The sequence below is a fragment of the Centroberyx gerrardi genome, chromosome 3 (assembly GCF_048128805.1).
Source record: "Centroberyx gerrardi isolate f3 chromosome 3, fCenGer3.hap1.cur.20231027, whole genome shotgun sequence".
NCBI classification, from domain to species: domain Eukaryota; kingdom Metazoa; phylum Chordata; class Actinopteri; order Beryciformes; family Berycidae; genus Centroberyx; species Centroberyx gerrardi.
Genome location: NC_135999.1, coordinates 3,253,491 through 3,279,872, shown reverse-complemented (window position 1 = coordinate 3,279,872; position 26,382 = coordinate 3,253,491). Strand labels below are relative to the sequence as shown.

The 26,382-nt window shown below is 39.6% G+C and overlaps 1 protein-coding gene across 1 annotated transcript in view; it reads left to right on the top strand.

Annotated features, from left to right (window-relative positions):
- sgcz (sarcoglycan zeta) overlaps nucleotides 1-26,382 on the top strand; it is a 192,481-nt gene that overhangs the window by 32,023 nt on the left and 134,076 nt on the right. Inside the window, exon 2 of the mRNA XM_078282019.1 lies at nucleotides 18,858-18,959. Coding sequence (XP_078138145.1) covers nucleotides 18,858-18,959 — 102 coding nt within the window. The remainder of the gene's footprint in view (nucleotides 1-18,857; nucleotides 18,960-26,382) is intronic.

The following is a 26,382-nucleotide window of genomic DNA, read 5'->3' as shown; positions in this document are numbered from 1 at the left end:
CTAGCAGCCAATGCCATTGCTAAAAAGGATTTCTTGACTTGACAAGATCAGGAATAAAAAAAACAAAAACGAGGCCTCTATGAATTTTGGACCAATGTCATGTCTTACCCCAAATCAGTCCAATTTTGAGTCTTTGAAATTCCACCGTGTAAGACCTTGAAAGTCTTTGAAAGGTCTTTGAATATTTGATGTCCAAGTGAGTGCGAGAACTCTTTGTCTTGTCCTACCCCAAATGGAACCTCTAACCCTGGCAGTGTTAGTTTCCTTCCCTCCCCCCACCATTTTCGGTGTATTTGAACATCTCGCAGCAGAGGTGAGCGAGGTGTCGGCGGTGGAGCGAGCCGGCAAACACAAGCGCGAAGAGACAGGAGACCTTCGCTGTCATTTGTCACTCAGACTCTCTCTCTCCGGCTGCAGAGGTGAAACGGGACACAGCTGTTGGTCAGAGCAAAGTGATGTTAACTGGGCTTGTCAACTTGTGCCTTTGCACCTCCGCGCGTGACGTGCGCGGAGAGGGAACTCTCTCTCCTGTCGTTTGTCAGTCAGAGGTGATCGGGGACGCAGGTGCAGGCCGCCGCGCCGGAGACAAGCGACTGCTCCATTTGTGGACACGAAGGGCTGTCTAGTCATGTATAGCCGCGGTCAAATACAATGCACAGCACAGTACTTTGGAAAGGTTAATATCCCGCCTCCTGGGGCTGGGATGACGCATCATGCAGCCTCTCCGTTGTAAGTTGTATTATTTTCAAGGAAACTTGACTGAAAATGATGTTTAGACCTTGCACTTCTACACTTTTTTCCCCCTTGGAACCCACATTGACAAAGGCATTTATCTTGCAGCTGTGATGAGATGAGATTAGAAAACATAACTGTCCTCGGTGAGGCAATTTGTTGCTCTGACAGTTGAAAGAGTCAACGCTTGCTCCAGCAGTTATGTCGCATAAAAGAAGCATCACGTATTATCAAGGTGAAGCCCTGCACATGAACTGGAAAAAGAAGAACAAGATGTTTTTTTCCTAAGAATGGAATTTTATGTTGAGTATGGACACAAACACACTTTTTGTGTTATGACATAGATAGATAGATAGATAGATAGATAGATAGATAGATAGATAGATAGATAGATAGATAGATAGATAGATTATTTATTAGCCACACGACCAAGGCCAGTGGAATTTGTTTTCGGTACAGTATATTAAACTCTGCAGCACAATACATTCATGGACAACAGCAGACACTCCACATATTATCGTGAAACAATACAGTGATACAATAGCAGAAACATATTACCCACAGCCACATACATTAGGTGAATGGTATGCATGCCAGTAGTGTGTGGATAAAGTCAGAGAGCATTTCCTTTTTTCATTCTAATGAATACTGTAACTGAATAGCTGGTAATTTACAGAATGAGTTGGATTATTATTAATTTTTTTATGAATTATTGACATGTGTTCTCATGCAATGAATAGGACTTTTTTTTCATGTAAAATTCCCCATAAAATAGAAATAGATGAATTTACAGAATATACAAACATACACAAATGCCACTACATATGTACCAAAAGTGTCTAGCTGTGTAGACACTTTCTGTATATATGTGGAAATATTTTGTAGGCCTGTAAATGTGACTACAGAAAGTATCTAGGTGTGTAGATATCCATTTCAAAAGACTATTCACCTTATTAATACATTTAATTTGTAGATGTAGAAAACATACATTTTGCTACTGGAGCTTTCCCCTTATAAAAAACTCCAGATGGAGGTACCATGTGTACAGAAATGTGACAATGGGCAAAGCACATATTGGTTCTTGTCTGTTCTTAATATCACTATCATGATCACAATAATTTATAGAGGGAGGCGACATATGTCTGGAAAATGTGTCCTCAGATCAAAACTCAAAACAACTCAGAAATACAGAAGAAGAAGAAGAAGAAGAAGAAGAAGAACAGTATAGATCAGAAACTGTGCAAGAAAGTGTCCACAACTGCATCACTGTTGCACCCTTGGTTCACTTTGTTTTAGTGTATTGGTATCTGAACCTGACTCCTGACTAAGCCATATTTAAAGCTGCAATATGCACCTTCGCTCCTTTAGGCAGGAAGTGTACTGTTAGTCCCGCCCCCCTCCCCTTCAGTTGGTCAAGTTCCCGCCCCCAACACTTGTCACTCTTCTTGATGAACTGTCTACCTTGAAATGGCATCTAGTCTGAGGCTGAGGGAACTGGCATCTGTAAAGGAGTTAAAGAAGCAGACAGCAAACATCGATATTGATGTTCGCCGTGTTTTTGAACAGGTCTTTAGCTTTTCTGTAGGCTATTTTCCTTGCTTACTGCTTTCGACTTCCCTGTACTTGATAGCCACAACCCAGCTCACCAGTAGCCACGCCCACAGCAAATGCTATACACCCCAAAACATCCTCAACATCATTGAAAAGACAATTTCAGGCAAACAGGTAGTTAGGCATGAACACACTGGGTCACAGACAGACCCAGACTGATAACATAATATATCTTATTTATTTACTGTTATTTTAATGTCAAAAAAGTAGCTTTAACCTTGCTTGTTTTTACCATATGAATCTACAATATTATTTCAACCCATTCTACATTGCAGGGACATGGAAGGACTTTGGTTACATAACATTCCACAACATACCACGTTCATTTCAAGCATGGTTTACCTGACTGAGAATCCAACCTTTAATCCAAACCTGGAAATGTTAGCACCACGCTCTACCCACTGAGCTATAGAGGACCAGGAGACGGGGGGGAAGGGGTGTAGTTTGGGGAAAGAGGAAGGAACAGAGATAAGGAGTGTAGTGAAAACGGAGAGAGGAGAGGAAAAAGATGGAGAAAAAGAAAAAAAAAGAAAAAAAAAGATGCGGCGGGCTGTTGGCAGATGCAGCCCTGAGGGAGCTGTTGAGGCAACTTGACTTTTTAAGCAAACTGCCTCCTGTTAAGCTGCCAGCTTCATTAAGGCGGGGGCCTCCAAAATGGATCTGGGGTCTAGGAGTGTGAGGTTGTAATTAAAATGAATGAGCTAATCCAGGTCAGTCCCCCTCCTTCCTGCATCCAAAAAGACATTCTGAATGATTCCTCTTAAAGGTGGAGCAACAGTGCAGCGGTGATGCAGCAAATAGGTAAAAGACGGCTTTGTAGTATGATGATATAGATGTACCTCGCTGTGTTTATAGCAAGCATAAACCACAAATAGATATTTATGAAGACGAAATGGAAACAGCAGGGTCTAAAAGCAGTGGTGCATGGGGAACATTTTGAGACGATTTAGAAAAAAAAAGTTTTTTCATACCATTTTTGGTGTTTACGATCCCGTTTTGTCCCACTTGTCAATCGCAATGTTGTCTCTTGCCAGGAGAGTAAGCAATAACACTTTACATTAAGTTTTCATTAACAAAGGGACTTAATGTTAGGTTCACTAACTCTAACCCTAACCCTTCACTAACCCTAACCCATGAATTAAACATCAAAAACAACATTAACAAAAACTAGTTCATGTTAAATGTACATGAACAACTGCATTCATTAATGTTGTTATACATGTTTGTTAATAAGATTAACTAATGCATTTAGTAACATGAATTAAACATGAATAACAACATTAACAAAGATAAGTTAATGTTAAATGCACATGAACAACTGCATTCATTAATGTTGTTATGTGTTAACTAACATGAATTAAGCATGAACAGTGACATTAACAAAGATGAGTTACATTTTAAATGTTCAAAGTCTTCTGAACCGATTTCAGTCCAACAGTGATTATCTTCTCATTCATAATTATCACTTCATGTTCAGTTAATAATCACAGTAATCCAGGTACAATTAGATACGCATGCCTAAAAAAACAATGACATGAAGTTTTCTTCTTATTTATATCAAAATATATTCTTTGATAATTTTTGCATTTACTGCATCCATAGTTTTCACCTCTTTCTCGATTATTCATGTCAAGGGGTCATGACATTGGTTTGATAAGCTTAGACCTGCAGTATTACATGCAAAAAGACAGGCAGCATATTTTAATTTTTACACTCTTTTACATCTATAACACTTGATATTCATTGAACAGCCACTAAAACCGACTTGTTAAAATTGCATGTTACCTGCTTTGACTTCCATCCTCTGTAAAATAAGTCAACATCAAAGTGGTTTCAAGGTCTAAATCACACCCACTAGCTGGTGGAAAAGTTTTGAAACGCTACACAAAGTCATTTTCGCAACTAGCGTCCACCTACGGTGTCTCTGAATGGTCAAAAAGGCAAAGGACGAGCAAAGCACACTCTAACTTCCCTAATTTGTACATCCCTTCAGCCATTTTCTCAGCCGTTTTCCCTAGGCAAAGGTGACTCTCTCTCTCTTTCTCTCTCTCTCTCTCTCTCCCTCTCTCTCTCTATGGGCCTGCTGGCTGACATAAAAGGTTGTGTGAAAAATTACAACAGTCCTGAATATTAGAACTGCCTGCAAAATACTTTCCCAGCCTATCCATCACCTTAGGGACACGTGGGTTTATTGTGTGTCTGTGTGTGTGTGTGTGTGTGTGGGAACTCCTGGAAGTCATAGTGATAAACACGTCGGAGTAGTTTGTATGTGATTTGTGTGTGTGTGTGTGTGTGTTGTGTGTATAACCTTGCGTAGGGTATGCTTTCACCTAATGGGACAGTTTGCCAGTTAACCTAGCCGCGATGAGGGAATCCATCATTATCACTTCAGCTACTGCAATGAAGAGAACACACACACACACACACACACACACACACACACACACACTAGTGACCTTGCACATACTAACTCACTCACACACAAACACATAGGCTCTCTATTACAACTGACATTAACATGCGTCTTGTATCTGGATTGTGTCTAGATGGGATTTTGCTGGGTTACATTTACACCTGACATTTTTGTATGACAAGTACTGTACTTAAGTACAATTTCGAGGTACTGGCACTTTACTTGAATATTTCCATTTTGTGAGACTTTCTACTTTTCCTCCACTACATGTTAGAGGGAAAAATTGTACTACTATGTAATATTGTATTGTTTTTCCTCCACTACATTTATCTGACGGCTGGAGTTACTAGTTACTTTGCAGAATAAGGTTTTACATGCAAACATACGATAAGCTCATTAAATATGCTGCATTGTTGGAGTTTAATCTAACAGTATATGGAGCAGTTAGACCGACAACATTAAAATACTTCTGACAGGTTAATGCTTCAATCATTTAACACTCAGAAAGAATGACGACTTTTACTTTTGATACTTCAGTACATTTTACTGCTAACACTTCTATACTTTTACTCTAAATGCAGGACTTTTACTTTTAATTAAGTATTTTTCCATTATGGTATTGCTACTTTTAAGTAAAGGATTTGACTACTTTTTCCACCACTGTCTGATTACAATCCAGGATGTGTCACATGATGCTGGAGTGAAACCTCTCTGTTACCTTGCACCTGTTTTCTACTGTGTGAGATGCTATTAGCGTCATCATGAAAGTGTATGGAGAAATGGATGGCCACACACACATATAAATACAAATACACGAGCTACATCATCATTACTGCCATGAGTCTTGTGTCTTAGGCTGACCACATAGTCTATTCTTGCATCGTGACAGCGATGGTGTCGCCACTGGTCGGCCTGTTATTCATCAGGCCGACCAGTGGCCTGATGAATAAACAATGTTATTCATCATATTCCAACAATTCCCCTTCCAAGAAGACGCTTCATTATTCCAAACCCCATCTCTAGAAAGTGTGTGTGTGTGTGTGTGTGTGTAGTACTGAGGCTGTCAGAACGCGTTTTCATCTCTAAGGGTGTTTCTACTTCGGTCTGTCTCTCTCTGTCTGTCTATTTGCCTTTCTCCCTTCTCTCTCTCGCTCCCGCTCTCGCTAAGGTAAGCAGTATTAGTGTGGTCTAACGTAACCCCAGGGTCTTTTGTATTTGAGATTTCATTGATTCTGAAAACTTCCCTCAGGTGCTTTTCAACAGAGAGTTGTGGGCGGGCGAGGGAGAGAGAAATAGGGGGAGAGAGAGAAAACGAGTGCCACCTGTGGAGAAGGAGGGACATAGCCCACAATTTAGACCACATGCAGTCATTATTTTTTTTTTACAGCTTTCTACAGATACCATAGCAGGACTCTAGGTGTGTGTATGTGTGTGTATACATCTAGCCTACTACCCAATACCGTCATTTATTAACATTGTGTATGTACAAATATGTGCATAAACCATGCTTACAATCATTTCTAAGCAAAGAGTGGGATATATGGACTTGAACTTATGCTTGAGAATGTACAGACCTTTACACACAGTGGTACATAAATGGGCAAAAAGGAGAATTAATGCCATCTGCCGAGTGAAAAAGGAGTTCCATACCATCGCTGGATTTCCCAACATCACTAAAGGTCCCATATGGTGTAAAACAGGATTCCCCTTGCCTCTGTGATTATAAAGGAGTTGGATGGTCTATCTAAACATGGTGAAAGTATCAAAACGCACGGTCGCCAACTAAATCCACACAATCCATATTAGAAAAGCGAGCCTCTAAACGAGCCGTTTGGACTTCCGTAACTTTGTGGCGTCACAAAGGTTCGCTCATTATCATTTCTGTAAGAAATAATAGACTAACAAAGTGTTTTTTTCAAAGCGGTTGAGCGGTCGTCATCGTTTATTACCGGAGAGTTTTCCCTACCTGTAGCCGCCGGGCCGCGGCGTCTCACGTTTCACTCTTGAAACGGTTAGCCAATCGGAACAGAGGGGTCGTTAATATTAATGAGCCTTAAAGACACGGCGACAGAAACTGTTCTTGGTAAGGCTCAGAGAGATGCTGGAAAATGAACGTGGAGAAATGGATTGAGAGTGTTTTTGGTTCATGACACCACACACACAGCTTTGAATGGACCTCAAGACACAAAATAAAACCCTGGGAAGTGGAGAATATGGGACCTTTAAGTAAAAAGCACCATCATTCAATGAATTCAACTTTGCCAACAGAGAAAGTTTCCATTTGGTGAACGTCTAAGTCATTTACACAAACACATGATCTTTTGTCAAGACTTTAGAAACCTTTTCAAGTCATCAAATTACAAGTTACCAGAACCCAAGTCAAGTCTCAAGTCTGACTCAAGTCTGACTTGTCACGTGACTCGAGTCCCCATCTCTATATATTTGATATGCTAGGCTTACAGAAATGTATTTAAATGATGACTATTCCCAACAGGAGGACTGTGGTTGGTCCAGAGTGGCTGCTCTCACTCTGCCTGTTGGAGCAATGTTCCTCTTTTTGACCATGATTCTGTTTTTTTGGCAGAAGTCCTCAGGTCAAACAGTTTTTAATTCTGGCCACTAGTTTACAACAGCTGTCACCTGCTGCCGGGATATATATATTTATCAAGGCAGATTACTTACAGGTGTGCGTATGCACATTTGATACTAATTTTCTTGTGCGTATGAATATAACAATTATACACATAGACAAACACAAATACATGCTGTACATCACCTCACACATTCACATATTCATGTAAACACACACTCACACACATGCAAACAGAGGGAGGGGAGGATGCTGGGAAAGAGTGCAGTTCATTGAGTGATAATAAACTGCTGTGTCTACTATTATGTTGATTATATTTGGATTTGTTGATTTTGCTTTGGCAAACAAGCACTTGTGGATTTCATGCCAATCAAGCCCATTTAAATTAGCGGAGAGAACAGGAGAGGCATGCAGACATAAAGCCGGGCACAGAACAGTTTATTCTGTGATTAGTTGTTTTTATTGTTGCCAAGTTGAAAAATTTGTCTGCTATTATGTTGATTATTTTGATGATTTTGGTTTGGTACTTAAAGTATTTCATGCCAATGGAGTCCAATTGAAATGTGTTTGCATTGCTCTTATTGTCATTGTCATGTTGTCAGTTGTATCAGCTATTATCTTAATTGTTTGGATTTGTTGATTGTTCTTGGCTGAGGCATCATGGTTTTAGTATGCTCTACTTAAATAAACATTACTTTTTAGGGGAGAGTGTGGCGCCCATCCATTTTGTACTTTGGGATTTCACGCCAAGCCAAGAAAAACCCATTTGGAAAAGAAAAGAGAGAGATGCGGGTCAACTTTAAAACGTTAAAAGCCTTTATGCTATGTGGCTAGCCAGAATTATGAGTTAAAAACTGTGGCTCCACCCCCACCAGCCACTAAGAAGACGACATTTAATATACTGACATCATGTTACATAATTTTCGGGTAATGAAGTCCTTCAAACTTTCAAAAATTCCCCAAAAACATCGCTTGCTGCCACTAGGGGCCACTAAAGTGCTAAATTGCCTGCTGCAGCTTTAAACTATTACTTTAATATTTTTGTTGGAGTCATGTTTTACCGTCATGCTTTGCATGCCAGTCTGAGAACGTACACTACCAGTCAAAAATTTGGACACACCACATTTTTCTTTATTTTTACTAATTTCCACATTTTAAAATAATAGTAAAGACATCAAAACTATGAAATAACACAAATGGAATTATGTAGCAACTAAAAAAGTGTTAAACAAATCAAAACTATCTTATATTTTAGATTCTTTAAAGTAGCCGCCCTTTGCCTTGATGGAAAGGCAAAGGCTTTGGAAAGAAATAGCGGATAGCGTTTTCTCTTTGTGTGCTTCTTTACCCCGATGAAGGCAATGTGGCTGAAACGTGTCGAGGGCGGCTTTTAAACTTCCAGTTATGACCGGCCAAATAGAATAAAGGCTTTTTAAACAGATTTTTTTGGAGTGCCTTGGATCTCTCTTTCCACTTGATTACCGGAGGGCCCTTTTTATCTAAAGAACAGCCAACGTTAGAAGCCAAAGAACATCGGCGTTAGAAGCCAAGACGCATTCCAGCCTTCTATCCATTTCCCAGAACCTATTTGGTTCTTTTAGAGAGAGAGAGAGAAAGAGGGAAGAAGGGGAAAGAAAAGCAGAAAGAAAGAGATTCAGAGAGAGAGAGAGAGAAGCAGGGAATGAGAGAGAGATGGATGATGGAGAGATTTACTTATTTTTCTTGTGTTTGTTGATGAATTCCCATTGTACTCGAGGCTTTGGCAGTATTGCTCATGTACCATTCATGCCAATGATGCATGCTGGATTGAAATTGAAACGGAGAGACAGAGAGACGAGGAGTGTGTGAGATACAGAGAGAGAGAGCTGCCATGTCCAATTAGAATACAGCTTCAGTGTTGGACAGTGGAGCAGTGAGGTGGAATAAAATCACCTGATTAATTTTAACATCATCGTCTTCGTGTTTCTAGAATTGACTGTGTGTGTGTGTGTGTGTGTGAGGGAGAGAGAGAGAGAGAGAGAGGAGAGAGGCATTACAGTTTCTGAGAGTGTATGTGTGAGTTTGTTCAACTGTGAGCTAATTCTGTATGTATGTTTTGCTGACTGTGTGTGTGTGTGTGTGTGTGTGTGTGTGTGTGTGTGTGCATGCAGTGCCACACCCCACCACTCTCTGACAGCCTGACATCCATCCTCCCATCTCATTCCATTCATTTTCATCTTCATTGCCACTTTTCTGACGTTAAAATACCAATAAATAAATAGGATATATCATACATTATCAGCCTGTGTGTGTCTGTGACGCTGTGATCTTACCCTAAACCCCCTGAAAGTTGCCTTGAATTGGCTTTTCAGTGATTTTTGGGACATTTTGGGGCATGTACAATTCGCTGTGGGCGTGGCCAGCGGTGAGCTGGTTGTGGCTATCAAGGCGAGGCTAGTGGCCACAGAGCAAGGAAGTCCCAGCAACAACAATGGAGGAAAGCAGCAAGAAAAGAACGAACAGTGAAGTTAAACGTTCAAAAACAAGCAACATCAGTATTCTTCATTGGCCCAAAATTGGACCTGAAAATCTGAATGAAATCTGAGCCAGTCAATGTCATCCATCTCTGATATGATGGAGCTTCTTCCCAGACCACAGCTACATAAACAGTGTTATGGGTGTATGTGTGTAAAATGTGCAATGAAATTTTATTTTCTCTGCACATTTTATCAATTAATTTAATTGTCCGATTTTTTTGTAAATTAATTCTTCATTTAAAAGGCCTCATGTATCCCAGACTTCCCCATACCAGTGAATAGGTGGGGTGGGTCACTCTGTCTTAAAAGGAGTAGTTCACCCCAAACTTTGAAAATTCTGCAATTACCGACTCACCCCCATGTGAGTTAAACAGTGAGTTAGCCTCCATCTCAGCCATACCATTCATCACCAGTCATTCATCAGTAAAAAATGATTAGGTTTGAATGGGGCTACATAGCTAAAGCTGTTTACAGACGGTGCGACTGTTTGCGTTCCCTCTATATCAGACTGTGTGATTGAAGCCGCTCCGTGGATTGGCTGTCCTTGACTTTGTCACACCGAATGAACAAAGACCACCAAGTACCAACTTCTTTCTTTTACCCAGACAGTGTTACCCAGACATGTTTTGTGTTTAGTTAGATGAACTCAACATCAACCTGGGGACCAATTTTTTGACAAGACAGTAAACGAAATACAGGTGTTCTCTCAGTGAGCTATAGCCGTTTATTTAGCCTCTGTCCCTGAGCGGTTTTTAGGGGACAATAAATAGTTTCCAACACTCATACATATCACCTCATGCTAGACCCAACTCTTCCTAGTTTGTCACGTGGTATATTTTCAACCCATACTTATCTGGCCTTTGTCATATGCATTGCGTGGGTGTTATACTATAAATGAGAAAGAAACAGCCATACAACTTATGAAATTCTATGCTTAATTTATTGCACACAATAAAAAAAGACGTGCAAACAGGCAGTAATCACTGCAAACAAGTCACTATTTACATAGGGTGCAAACAGAAGTGCAACATAAGAAGTGCAAACAGGCAGTGATAATTGCAAACAACTAACTATTTACATACAGTAGCCATTGATCATTGGCATCTTTTTATCGACATGCCTGCCTCCCTGGCAGAGGGATCTCACTGTGAAGGGCTTCAGGGCATATTGTCATGAAACTGACTCAAACAACCCTTTGTGGAACAAGACAGAGGGGCACCTGACAGTGTCCTGACACATCCATGGTGTGCTGTTCTTGCACAAGTGACACTTTCTCCGTCCTGCAGTTGCCATTTCTGACCTGTCTGCGGTGTCAGTGGGAGGCGTAATTGGCCAAGGTTGACAACGAGTCTCTGGGTTTTTGGCTTCTGGAGGTGTGGCACGTAGCCAAGCTGTGAGCTTTTCCATGAAATCAAGGTGCGTCATTGGTTTGTCCTGCCTTTGCTGACAAAGCTCCTGGTGGAGAATGTAGCTGTTGGTTGTGATTGTCAGTGACTACGTTTACATGGACAACAATAATCCGTAGCATGTAAACGGGAATATGAATGGAATAGTTCTATAAGCAACCCATGTAAACAGCATAAGGGGAATGTTGTCTTATCTAGAATAAGGCCAATAGTCGGATTATTGCTGTCCATGTAAACATAGTCAATGAAGTGATACCGGATGGTTCTGCACCTTGTGGTCTTCTGGCGGACTGTGTACTGAATCATGGCCTTTTTCAGATAGGACTGTGCTGCTTGGTTCAGCGCATCTGACAAGAAGATGTGGGAAGTTGTGGAGGAGCGTACAAAATAGGCGGTAAGAGCGCTGTCATGTGTGGTTGGAGCATCTTTCCTGGTGTCTCTGTAAGTGTCACATGCACCAACCTGCATGCTGTGCAAGTCCTTGAATAGCTTAGAATTGGTGTAGAAGTTGTCACAGTTGAGGTGGCAGCCTGACCCTAGATAGTCTTTGAGTGAGTGCCATGACAGAGTCACATGAGAGACCTTGGCCTGAGGAAAACTCAGATTTGCCTGTGTGGACGCTGAATTCTGTGGTGTATCTGTTGCTTGAGTCAGCTAAAACAAAAAGCTTTATGCCCCACTTAGGTAGGTTTGGCCTTTTGAAGAGTTCCACGGGACTTCGCCGCTCTGCTGTGGGAAACTGGATGTCTGGTGGCCTTTGTGGGCAGAAGTGTACAATCCTTGGCACCATGTCTGGTTCTTCCTCAGTCCACATGGGGCCTGACCATGACGCAGCTTGCTGTGGTGTAGTTCCCTCCCACGTCTTCTGCCGTGCGAAAAAATTAATTACTAGAAATATTTATGAATCATTTTCACTTTACCCACAACTTTACCCATGTGTTTTATAGACTCCTCTACTGTTACATTGTCAAAGGTGTGTTTTATTATCATGCAAAAGTATTCCTTAGTAAATTATAAAACTGATATTTCAGTACTCCGTTCTGGTCAGGTCTGAAGATGGTTTCCATCCCAATTACAGGCAGTAAAGTCATCACTGTAGGCCTGGTTTTTCCACTATATTAAATTATATGAAAGATATATATACGTATATAATTAGTATTCCAAAAGGAACATAATGTGTGGCGGTGTTAGTGTGTATGTGTGTGTGCATACTTTATGTCCGGATGAACATATTGTACAGATATGTGTGTGTGTGAGTGTGTGTGTGAGACTTTGTGCTTACAGTTATGTGTCCGTGAGAGTGTGTGTGTGTATTAGTGAGTGAGTGAGTTTGTGATTTCCCCAGGCCTGTTGTGTTATAGTTTATTGAATAAGCTCCATGCTCCATTGTACATTCAGTTTAATGACTATAGATCTAACAACAACACAAAATACCTCTGGCTGGTTTAGCCCATTGATCTGACACACTCCTGTCGCTTTGTTACGCCCCAATTCGTGTGTGTGTGTGTGTGTGTGTGTGTGTGTGTGTGTGTGTGGGTTAGACTGACATATGGGGCCGATATTAGCCCCTTATTAAAAATCAGATATCAGCCAGTCACTGTCGCCCACCTCTGATATGATGGATGTGATGCAGTTTGACTGAACATATTTTTATGTTATAGTTGATCAATACTACACTGGTTGGCTATGGGAAGCCCTAACCCTAAGGATGGGACGATATATCAAAATTCAATATATGTGACAATACGTATCATGGGAAATGAATCGCGATATCAGCTCCATGTTATTCTGCTGTAGTAATAACAAATGAGACGGCTTGCCATAAAAATTTCCCAAACTCTCCTTCCAAATTATATTATTGTCACTTTGTAATGACATTTTAAAATTGTTGTTTATGATCGCTAGAAAGATTTGAGGCTCAGAAATAAACATAATTCTGCACAGTCAGACTTTGTTGTCTTTGAACATATATTACATCGTATCGTGGTTGTATTGAATCATGAACCGCATATCGCGTATCGAATTGAATCGCATCACGAGATAAGCATATCGTCCCATCCCTGCCTAACCCACATTAATTCTAATGAAACATTTTGATCAGATTCCACATAGTATGGATGAATATGTTGTTGTTGTTATTATTATTATTAGTAGCAGTATAAGTATTATTTTCCACTCAAATTCAAAGATACTGAATATTGGCACTAACAGTTGTTTCAATCCTATATTAATGTTGGTATCTGCCTTCAAAAACCCTCACTGGTCGAGCCCTGGTTGTTTTAATAAATGTTTGAGCATACCAATAATTCTTGTAACCAATTTTGCAATTCTGGCCACATTTTCTGGCCATTGTGGTTCTCAGAAAAAGAATTATCAAGAAAAATGTAAGAATTTCCAAAGAAATTCCAAACTGGGATGTCAGTTATTTGGAAAATCTCTCACAGAATGAAAGTAAGACTCACTATTGAATATCATTGACATTATAAGCTAGAATTAGACGTTTACTTACAAAACATTTTAGAGGATGCCATCATGTTTTTTTTGTTTTTTTTTCAATATTGAGTTTTGAACATAAGGAAACATTTTGTATATTCAATTCAATACAATTCAACTTAATTGACATTCCACTTTACATAAATGCACAGTGAAATCACTTTTTCAGTTCATTATGAAGACGAGCTTTCATGAGATTTTCACCCCAATTTCATCCAAACGGGACGAGGCAGAAGAGGAGAGTAGAAGCTGAGGGAGAAAGAGAGAGAAGTTTGAGGATGCAAGCACTGTTGTTTTGGTGTGAGAGTTGGATTGGACTGTGTGTGTGTGTGTGTGTGTGTGTGTGTGTGTGCGTGTGTGTGTGAAAGTACGTGCACGACTTAAAACTCCTCTCCCTCTCTACTGCGGGTCGTGTGACTAATTCCCGACTCGCAACCCTCTTGTCCGTCTTCGTGGCTTCGACTTTCATGTTGTTAAATGTCAAAAAACTATCCCAACATTTTAATTGAAATACAAACTTTTTAGCATTTTTTTTTTCTTTTGATGTGTGGCCGGCCGCTCTACCTCCCAACCCCTCCTGCACCCCTCCACCCATCCACCCATTCACCTGCGACTGCCAGGCATTTTCCTTCACGCTCGGCAAGCTGAGCCTGACGCCGCCTCTTGTGTTTCGGTCTTACTGCACTCGTCTTCCTCTGCTGCGTCTCTCCCTCTCTCTGATCTTTGCGTTTCTTCATCTTGGGTTGTTTCTTTTCCTCTTCCTCCTCCTCTCAGTTCCTCTCCTTTGCCGTCTCTTTTTTTTTTCTCTCTCTCTCTTGCTCCGGGTACATTTCCAATTTGAAAGGCTTTGTTGGTTTGTTGCACCTAACAATTAATGATAATTCGCGGCAGCACTCCGAACAGAATTCCTATCTTCATGGACAGTTTAATCAATATTTGTGAACATGAACAGAAAGCCGGGAACCAGGGAAGCAAGACTAAGTCGTTGTCATCGAGCAGCACCTTCTGGATGTGTGTGTGTGCGTGTGTGTGTGTGTGTTTGGGGGGTGTTGGGAGGGTTGGGGCTGCTCCATACACAATGAATGGGAGGCTGAATTCGTTAACGTTTGCTTGAGCTTTCACACCCAAATGAACTTTATATTTCACACTACTGGTAACAGTTTTTTGAGCCAGAAAATGTTACCCATTTCTCTCTATGATCATGTATGAGAGAAAAGGACTACAGAGAGAGGTAGAAGGAATTTAGGGTCTTGACTTTTCTTAATCTTAACTCTGTTTTTAAGGTTTTGTTTGATTGCAATGTTGGTGATCTAGGAAATGACATTTATTCTACTGTTGCACTCATTGTAAGTCTCTCTGGATAAGAACGTGGAGCTAAATTTAAGTGTAGACCTGTCAATGCTCAAAGGTATAAAATCATGTGAATATTCCAATGGAAGGTGGATTTGTTCTTAAAGGATAAGGCCGGTGTTTTTTAATGCATTTCTTACCGTCAACAAATCCTATGAAAATAACAAAATCAACAATGCGTTTGCTCTACTCCCGTTACTTTCTGACTTCCCACGTACCGTTTTTAGTCAACCCGGAAGTAATTGGCTCCAATTGTAAGCTAAAAACCTTTAAATACAGCTCACAAAGACATAGTTTCAATTTTAAAAATCGCTAACTGTTACCATGAAAAGTCAGGCTGTTGTAGTTATTACCAAATCAAATTCAAATGGGAACAAATTCTTCATTACGCCGGGGACTATTTTCGGTGCTACGGAACTACTTTCCTGAGATCGCAAAGTGTTTACAGCCGGCTTATTAAGTTGTTTGAAGAAAAAGTCGGCCGGCCCGGTGCATCGCGATGATGAAATATGTTGCCCAGAGCAGCAGCATGGCTCTCTGACGTGTTTTTAATCATTTTTTTAATACAATGGAGTTCTGTGGCTGCTGGGACATGGCTTCATTGGGCACCGGCTACATGGACGAGATTTGTTGGCAAAACAAAATCATTGCTGATTTTGTTATTTTCATAGGATTTGTTGACGGTAAGCAATGCACTAAAAAACACCAGCCTTATCCTTTAAAAGGAGAGATCGGGAATTGTTTGTTGAAAGATTTGCCCCCATTACTGCCTTTCTTTCCATAGTTTTACTGGAGCTGACAAATTTCACTCAAGGACTATAAGGATACAAGGATTGGTAGCATGTGACGGCTAAACACTAGCACAAATGTAATGTTAAGATAAGTAAAAATATATACATGACTATTACTTTTTAATATTTATAGTCGTATATATTTTTTTTGTTTTTCTTAACATTACATTTGTGCTAGTTATGCTAGTGCGCATATGTACATACATAATATTACATACATTTATTGTCTTAATTTTTATTTTAGTTTTTCTTCGCATCAAAGAGGACAGCAAACTAAGAATTTCATTGTCCTTGTTTTTCTTTGTGCATATGACAATAAAGTACTTGAACATGTGTTTTACATGTACAAATCTGTCAAAGTTGGTTTCAAATTTTAATGTCAACATTGGATTTAAAAAATATAGTATATTGTATCATTTTTGATTGTATCAATATTGATTGTATCTATTCTGCCCTTAGTTTGAGTTTGGGACTGCTTGCCAAATTTTGTCTCCCCCTAGTGGCTGCTTTGATACAGCAGGAACTAGCAAGTTAGCCATTTTCTTTGCTCCAGGCTCGTTGGTTGATTTTGAGTTGCATCTGCTACCATCGCCTTGTTTACGCTTGTGAAAGCATTATCTGTGAGTCTTTATACTTCATTGAGTTAATTTTCTATGTACATCAGTCGCCATTTTTGGCGAGAATGTAAATTATGTGTTTATTTTCTGAGGATAGATACAGCAGCAATTCAAATATAGCACATGCCATCTTAGCATGGAGATTTTGTATGCTAACGTAGTGTAAGCAGCCAAGGAAGGTCTCTTGAGTTTATATACAGTAATGTGCATTGTGCAATATATTATTCATACAGTGGGCTCTTTATTGTGTTTCTTTTCAGTTTCACTCCTTAGTCACAAATGCATTGAATGGCATCTTATTAAAGTGAAGACTAGGATGAATCCTGACTTGTTGGATGGAGTTTGGCTTGCTGTTAAATTGTGTCGCTACACAACGAGAACTGTATTGTATCATTAATAAATTGACTAATCAGATCTACAGCTGAACAACTGACTAGCTAAATGTTCGTTGCTAATAGAATGTGTCTAATCTCACACTGGTTAGAATGGGATGAATCTGTAAATGACCATATCAATTAGATTAGCCATCGATTTACTAATCAAATGCAGATAACTCATTGATTAACTCAAATTAACTCAAATCCGACTAATGACTTCAACCGTCTTTCCCACTGCTGCCCTGCCTTGTCTGTGTTTTAGGGTGAGATGGTGAAACACATGAATTATATAATGGAATATATTAATAATCAGTTATTCTATTACATGAAATATATATCCCTAGTAGACTGTTATGGATGCTCTCTGTGTAAAACAGGATCTCTCTCTCTCTGGTTGAAGGAAACCTGTGTGACTACATGATATTCCCATCCCACATCAATATTATACTGCTCATGAATGACTAATGTTAATAAGTCCTACTGGGATCCTTAAAAGGTCTGAAGAAGTCTTAAATTATCCAAATGTAAGACCTTCAAGTATTAAAATGTTTTAAATACAGTCATTAGAGGTCTTGTTTCTTCACCATGTTGTGCAAGTTCATTTTTAATTTAGTTTCGTTTTTATGCAACTGTAAAATTTGATTGGATTCTTTGCATTCGGTAACAGTCAAGTCCGAGTGGGAAAGTAAGGCCAATGAAATGAGGCAGATGCCATGAATTGTGTATTTTCACCAAAAGATGTGAATAGGACCGATAGTAGTCTCAGTTTTATTTTTTTATAGTGTAATATTTTATACATCAGGGTGGATATAATATGCCAAACATGTTTGACTTCAAGCCCAAAATTTTCACATTATGATTTCATTGCATAGTGACCATGGACATCGTCTCAACGTTGGTACAGACGGTCCTTCCCATCTTTCCAATTCATAGTTTAAGAGCATTTCATTAGCCATGTTTGATTGGAAATAGTCTGTTTTTGCTAGCTTTGTTTGTTTCCTTGCATTCAAGTAATGTCAGACTGTACTTTTTTCCAAGTCAGCAATACGTCACGACTCGGTCATCCTAGTAGTTTGCGTTCACGTGCTTTATGGTCGGAAAATTGGAGAACGTTTCCTCGGTTTACACACATTGCCAGCCTTCTAAGCTAACGTTAGCAGTCAAGCTAGCGATGACCTAGCTAGAAAGCAATCTTCGGCTATTTCAGGAGATTATGAATGTAAATGCCACAGGAAATTGAGTGCCGTATAGCACCATAGTTATCAAGGAATATCCATATCTTTTACATTTTTACTTTGCGGTTCATTTTCGGCTTTATTGTGTGGAATTTCTTACATGTGGCACTTCCTGGTCAGAAACTCGTTCAGACTGTAAATCCAACACCACCTGAATGCAGAGTAACGTTTGTTTTTGAAATTGGTCTTAAATTAATTTCTAGGAAGCATTTGGTATTAAAAAGTCTTAAATTTGGCTTCTGAAATCTGCAGAACTTTGTACTAATGTACTGATATTAACTGAGCTAATATGAATCTAAAATTATTGATGCTGTGTCTCTCTAACCTGGCCAAACCGACCATATCAACTGACCATCACATATACGAATAATTGACACTGTTCTCTCTTTCTCTCCGTCTCTGTGACTATATTAATGATACTTTACTATTAATAGATGTTTTATAATTAATAAAAATGACTAATAAATGACTAATCAGATATGAATTGTGAATCAATGGAGTCTCTGTTGGAATGGGGAACTTTTCATTGTTTTACTCGTCGACAGACATTTCGCATTATTCATTGAATATGCAATGACCCTCCCTCTCTCTCTCTCTCTCTCTCTCTCTCTCTCTCTCTCTCTCTCTCTCTCTCTCTCTCTCTCTCTCTCTCTCTCTCTCTCTCTCTCTCTCTCTCTCTCTCTCTCTCTCTCTCTCTCTCTCTCTCTCTCTCTCTTGTCTTTTCAGGATGGGATGGGGAACCTGCGGGTGACCAAGGAGGGGGTCAGACTGGAGGGAGTGTCTGAGTTCCTACTGCCTCTATACGTCAAAGAGATCCAGTCACGCAGGGTAAGACCGTGTGTGTGTGTGTGTGTGTGTGTGTGTGTGCGCCTCTATATCTCACAGAGATACTCATGCAGGGTTATAGAAAGAAGAAGTATGTGTGTGTGTGTGTGTGCGCCTCTATATCTCACAGAAATACTCATGCAGGGTTATAGAAAGAAGAAGTATGTGTGTGTGTGTGTGTGTGTGTTCAGATGTGTGTGTGAGTTACTATTGAACCAGTTTTGTGTGTGTGTGTGTGTGTGTTGATGTACGTGTCATGTGTGTTTGACCCTGTTTTTGTATGTGTTTCCTTCCGCCTGTGTGTTTGTATGTTGGTTTATTTATCATGTGTGTTTCTTTCCGTACAGTGTGTGTAATGTTGTATGTGTCAGTGTGTTTTTCCCAGTTTGTGTGTATGTGTTGGTGTGTGTGTTCCTTGCTGTGCCTAATGGTGCGTTTGTCCTTATTATAATGTGTATATTTCTTTCCACATGTGTAATGTTGCATGTGTCAATGTGTATCGCGTCTCTGTTTTAATGTGTGTGTGTGTGTGTGTGTGTGTGTGTGTGTGTGTGTGTGCGTGTTTCTTTCTGTGTCTATTGGTGCGTTTGTCCTTATTTTACAGTAATGTGTGTGTTTCTTTCCACATGTGTAATGTTGCATGTGTTGTGTGTGTGTTTCTTTGCGGGTGTTTCAGTGTACAAATGTGTTGGTTGTGTTTGTCCCTACTTTAGTGTGTGTGTGTGGGTGAGAGAGAGATAGTGAGTCTTTCCAAGTGTGTTTTAGGGCGCTTTCACACCTATAGTCCGTTTGCTTTGGTCCGAATCAGTGGACGAGTTGCTACTTTGTTGCATTTTTCATTAGGTCCGGTTAGTGTTCACACGGCCCTGTGTTAAGCAAACCAACATTTGTAAACAAATGACACGCGATCCTACATGCCGTTCATCTATTGGACAGAACATTTCCAAGAGAAAATCACTTCCTGTCAATCACATTGTCACGGACAACAATGGAGCAACAGCAGCGTATTGTGATTGCGATAGTAGCTTTGATTATTATGATTTGGTGTTGCAACCAAATAAGAACAGTGGAGTACGAGCACATCTCGAGACGTGTGAACAATGTAGGATTGCTTCACACAATTCAGAGGAGACGTACAAGAGGGTACCAAAGGAGAAGGCGGGCCCTAATGGATGCCTACGATATGTTCTCCGTGTACTTACACAGAAGACGAGTGAGGTAGGCTATTTATTTAACGTTACATGAATCAGGGGCTGTTCACACATACCGTTTTTTGCGTGGAAAAAGCGCCGCCTGGAGCGCTTTTTGTGAGGAGAAATGATAACGTCACCTGACGTCACCTGAGCAGCTGCTAGCTCAGTAATCAGCTGGTTAGCACTTCTAGCAGACAATGTTGTGGAACAAGCAAAGGCTTACCAGATATTTCCAATACATGTCCGGTATAATCCATACTGCCTTCATGATCGCTGTTACAGTAACGTAAATTCACTGATTACAACGTCCTATTTGTCCACCGGCACTTTCACTTTCTCCATATTTGTTGTTGCTATGGGAAACGGCCAGCGTCTCCATTTCCAGAAGAGCCCTCACTTCATCGTTCCCCCACGTTTGCCCTCGACTCATTTTGCTGCCAGGCTAGTGAGCGGCGCGGCAGTCTCTGCCAAGTGTCAACATCCGTTTTCAACCCACAATGCACTGTATTTTGGTTTGCTTCCTATATTAGGTCCTATATTAAGTCCGATTACGTTCTCACCTAAAGCGAACCGAACCGTGGTTCACTTGGAAACGGACCGAGTCCCGACTTTTCAGGAGGACCATGGTTCACTTGTGTGGTCCGCACCAGAGTTCGAATGCGTGTTCTCACCTCCCCAAACGAACCGGACTTACGGAGTAAACACACCATGGTTCGATTAAAACGGGCCAAACAGGGTAGGTGTGAAAGCCTCCTTAGTGTATGTCTTGGTGACTTTGACCTCTTCTATGTGTGTTTCTTTGCGTGTGTGTTGATGTCTTTGACCCCGTTTTAGTCTTTCCATCATTTGGAATGTTGTCTATGTCAGTTTGTACTTATCCCTGGTTTAGTATGAGTGTGTTTCCTTCCTCCTGTGTATGTGTTTGCTTCTGCTTGTGTGTGTGTGTGTGCGTCTACGTTCCAACCCCCATAATGAGCAGAAGTCGGACGTTGTTCCCAGCAGTCAGGCTCTATTTGTCATCTGTGTGACATGTTATAGCAGTACATATGATCCAACACCGGCCCGCACATCCATTCATCACACAGCAGCCATCATCGACCCGTCAGCTGAAGCAACATGGACACTGTGTCACTCTATAGAGGACGATCCATGTGAAACTGTGTGTGTGTGTGTGTGTGTACTTATATGTATATATATATATATATAGTCAGTATGGAGGACTGACTTTAACAGTGTAGCGTTGCGTGACGAACACACTGCATGGGCGTTTGGGGGAGATTTCAATTACCCGCCAAGAGATGAATGGAGTGATGAAGAGGGATAGACAGATACGGGACAAAGGATGGGCAGGAAGGTGAGGAAGATGTACTGCCGCTTTTGTGTCTTTTAATTAAAGAAAAAAAGAAAAAAAAATAGGTTGCATGTCTGAGGGATAAATGTACATAATACCAAAGGCTGGTGTCGCTAAAAAGCACACAAATCATTGTCATGAGAAAAAAAAATGATAATAATAATAATAACTTTATTTATATAGCACTTTTCAAAACACAAAGTGCTTTACAATAAAAACAGACACATTTAAAATGCAAAGAGAATAAAACAAACTAAAAGCCATAAAAACTAATCACATTATAAAAACACAAATAGAGTAAAATGAACTAAAATGCCATAAAATATAATGAAATCACCGAAAAGCAATTTTAAACAAGTGGGTTTTTAACAGTGATTTAAAAGACGATACAGAGTTTGCAGCCCTGATCTCCTCAGGCAAGTCGTTCCAAAGTCTAGGAGCTGATAATAATGATAATGTACAGAGTTGTGGACTCGAGTCAGACTCGAGTCACAAATTTGATGACTTTAGACTCGACTTGACAAAATCAAAAAAGACTTGCAACTCGACTTGGACTTTAACACCAATGACTCGTGACTTCACTTGGACTTGAGCCTTTTGACTTGAAAAGACTTGATACCTTCAAAGATTAAAAAGTATGTTATTTAAAAAGTGTGCCACGAATCAATTCATTTCCCTTCATTTCCTGAATCAACTAACGTTAACGCTATTCATTCCCAGCAAGTCGACACTTCATTTCCCAGATCCACTTTGTTTGAACCAATCTGACAGCATCCAATCAAGTTGCAGGAGAGAACCATGAAGAAGTAACGTTACGTTACTGAGCGCCAGTTAGAAAAAATGATACCAAAGATAATTTTGTTCGCGTACAAAACTACGCGGTGGTCAACCAAAAACGAACTGCAGTATGCAGAACATGCGGGTCGAAAATTACAGACGGAGCTGCAACAACTTCCAACTTCGTTCGACATTTGAAGCTGCACAAAGAACGGTAAGTCGAGGCTAATATATTAAGGTAATTAGCGAGCCAATGCTTAGCTAACGTTACAGCTATCCCCCCCCCCCCATATCACAGGCTCCGTGTCGGCCATTGTACAGCAATGATCTGTTTAAACAGACGAGACTGTTGTGGGTTCCCTCCCCGACTCGTACTTTGATGTTCACCCGAAACGAGATGACAAATCGGCTTCTAAAAAAGCATTCATGATTTGTGTAAATTTAATATATTATTACTCTGTTGTTAAAATGGCATTACATTTGGTGAAGAGCGCATTATGACTTGTTTAGGACTCGAAACTCAAAGTTTAGGACTTGGGACTTGACTTGGGACTTGTCAGTCTTGACTCGGGACTTGCCTGTCTTGACTTGGGACTTGACTTGGGACTTGAGTGCAAATGACTTGGTCCCACCTCTGATAATGTACATGTAATATATTATTTGATATTATGTGGGACATATAAAGTTATATGGTAGATTATGGTATTTTATTATATATATTTATGGTATAATTATTGATATATGGTATATTAATTATATAGTGTGTTTCATGTATACATGTTATAGACATTATTAATATTCAATATTTTTAATTTGTAGTATTAACAAATGCTTAAAGGTTTCATATTATCAATTGAATGTTGAATTAGGCTATTTTGTTAAAATTGTTGTTTTTCATAATTTTTTTATCACAGTTTTTTACAATTGGCATGTCTCAATGCTAGACTCACTTTTTCAAAACTCTTCACACTGTTAGCACAACAGAAGTCTATGCGGACCAAACTGTGACTGACTCTTGGCTTGCTTTAACACAAAATGCTTTGGGTTAACACAAAAGACATTCAATGACCACAGCTTTAAAAATTCTTGAATTCTTTTCTCATTCAAAGTCGACCACCAGCAGAACCAGGTGTATCTACAGCCCATTCTGCACATGCTCACATACTCTTTTCAAAACTTAAATTTACAAGTTCAAAACCTAACATACATTCAAGTGGACAGCAATTTGCCATCCCATTGAAATACATTCAACATCCTAAAACAAGATGGTTATGGAGACAAATAGTGAAAAATTATTGATTGAAATTATGTAAATGAGACCAACCACAGGTGATTCCCATCTCATTACCACCTGTACAGTAGATGTGATGTGGAGGAAAACGTGGCCAAACGCAGGAGACCGGGTGGACTACTGTAACATGATTTGTATGTTTTGGTTTTTTTGTTTAGTTTTTTGAGCAAACTATTACAGTATTGACTTTTGTTTTCCTTACAGCAATTTTCATTTACTCTAGTTTATTTTTGAATTACTTTATGGCAAAAAAAAAAAGCACATTGAAGCTTTTCCTGTTTTCCTGTTGCATTCCTATGACTTGTTCCTGTAGTATACTGTAGTACATTCTATAAAGAGGTACCATTCTTACTGTATTTTGTAATGGGAACTTTGTTTACTGTAAAATAAGACAATGTACACATTTCTTATACAATTACTATAAAATACCTACTTTTGAAACACCCGGTATACATGTGTATACCAACTGTTGTCACACAGATCATGAGGCTTGGCATGTATTACAATGGTAATAATCATACACTTGAAAGAATATATAATTTTTGTATTTTTATATATATATATATATAAATTTTCCATGACAGCTTAAAAAGAAAAAAAATTTGAATAATACATTACAAAAAAGTAAACAAAATAAAGAGGAAAATCTAAGAGAATATTTTATATCAATTTTGAATTAAAAGTAAACATTGACTACTGTAAGCATGAATAAAATATGTTTAACATTTTTGTCATACCTTTTGCAAAGTGCAGAGAGGCTTTGTTTCATGCTCATTCACCTCATAACAGGTTGTGTATGTCAGGACTCCTGTAATAACGATTATATGATAAAATCCTAAACGGAGAGGGAATGTGCTCATTTCCATCGACTGAAGCTGTGCCATACTGTGCCGAGCAAAAATAACCTTGTGACATTTGAGCTCCATCTGATCCACCTACACACACGCACACGCACACACACACACACACACACACACACACACACACACACGCAGCATCATGGCCGACAGGGAAGGTTCAGCCTAAATCACTGTTTTATTCATTTTCCCTTTTTGGGTCACCGTTGCTTCCTGAAGTTTGGCAGCTTGTTTTTCAGCGTTCCCGTCATTTTGCCTTTCTGCGGACTGACACCATTTGATCTTCTCTCTCCAGGCTTCACCACCTATGAGCGGAATCAGCCACACACATACAGGGACAGTTAAAGGAACAGTTCACCCCAAAATGAATAATGAAAACTTCTAGTAAATATAGCATATGTGACCCGTTCTATCATTTTCAGTCGGAAGTCGCAGCGGCGCATTTATGGATAAACGTGATTTTATGAGAAAAGATCGATTTTTGGCTGTTTTGGGGTTTCATCAGATTTTAATAAAATAAAGCCTTGGCTTTCATTCTGTGTAAAGATTATTGTGAAATTCAAACGCTAAATATAGTTTTGAAGCTCATAAAGGTAGGGTGACGAGCAGAACTACTAGCTTAGTTTGTCAACAAAGCTCGCATTCCTCATGTTGCCAGGTTCGCAGTTTTGTACTTGGAAATGTTTTAAATGCTGTAGGACTTAAAACGCTGTTTATAAAGTTTGTCAGGGTTGTATTGTGGAGTTTTGTTATTGGTTTGTTATTTTGGACTAGTTCCGTTGATCATTGGGCTGTTTATGGGTCGGGTTTAATTGGCACTGGGAGGGTTTTGTCGCTAAGAACCTGGCAACACTTCTCCCCGTCCCTCTCTCCCTTACTATGTGTCCCTTAAAATTATGAATGAACATCTGCATAGTAACAGGTTGACCATCGTTCACTTTATTGTCTAATCAAAATTATTGTTTCATCCGCGGGAAAACGTAGTTGTCAGGCATCTCAACCTGTGTGTGTGTGTGTGTGAATGATTTCTTTATTTGAATAAATGTCTCAGAATTGACTTCAAACTTTGAGGCCCTTTTTCTCAAAAACATAGTTTGGAAACAGTCAAGACATCAAGGGGTGCTTCTCACTCAATCTTTGGAGTACAAAGATCATTTTGATATCACCAGAAAGCTTAAATTCTCCTCTTTCCAACAGTGTATTAAACTCAAAATGCTTTGAGGGGTCAATGTGACTGGAAATGATAGAGCAGGTCACATATTATCTCTTTACCAGATGTTTCTGTTCTAATTAGATAGTTTACACCTCTCTGTTGTGAAAATGTGACCTCATTATTTGTGTCCCTTATATGCCACCATACCTCAATGTTCTGTCAGTGTTGTTGCAATTCCTACTGGCTACCACTAGAGGTGATAGATGACCTAATACCCCTTTAAGATGTGGTTCCTCTAGCACTTTGTGGTTTTGTAAATCACGTGGAGGAAGCCATTAGCCAGCCCACTTGAAAATACCTAGGAAAACATATTTTACATGGGTAAATAACGCCTATCACTGTTTTCGGGTGAAAACCTCATATCTCCAAATGTCACCTTTTCAGATCTTGTTTTTTTTGTATTGACCACCATGCATGGGTTATGGAAATTAATTTTCTCATCCTATAAAGAACCATGTAACCCTTCAATTGAAGTTAAAACATGAAAGAAAGTATGTACACAGACAGATATATAGATAACGATTGATAATACAAAGGGAATGGAACAGTTATTTGCCAGCAAGCAAGCCTTAGAATAGCCTAAGAGCCTTAGGCTATTCACTGAATTTGGATTGATATAGTGGCAGGAATATACTGTATATACCAATGTAGCCAGAGAAATACATGCTGCAAAAAAAAGAAAAAGAAACCAGAGTGATTTTGATAAGGAGTGATGAGAGGAAGCAAAAAGAGGGATAAGGGCAG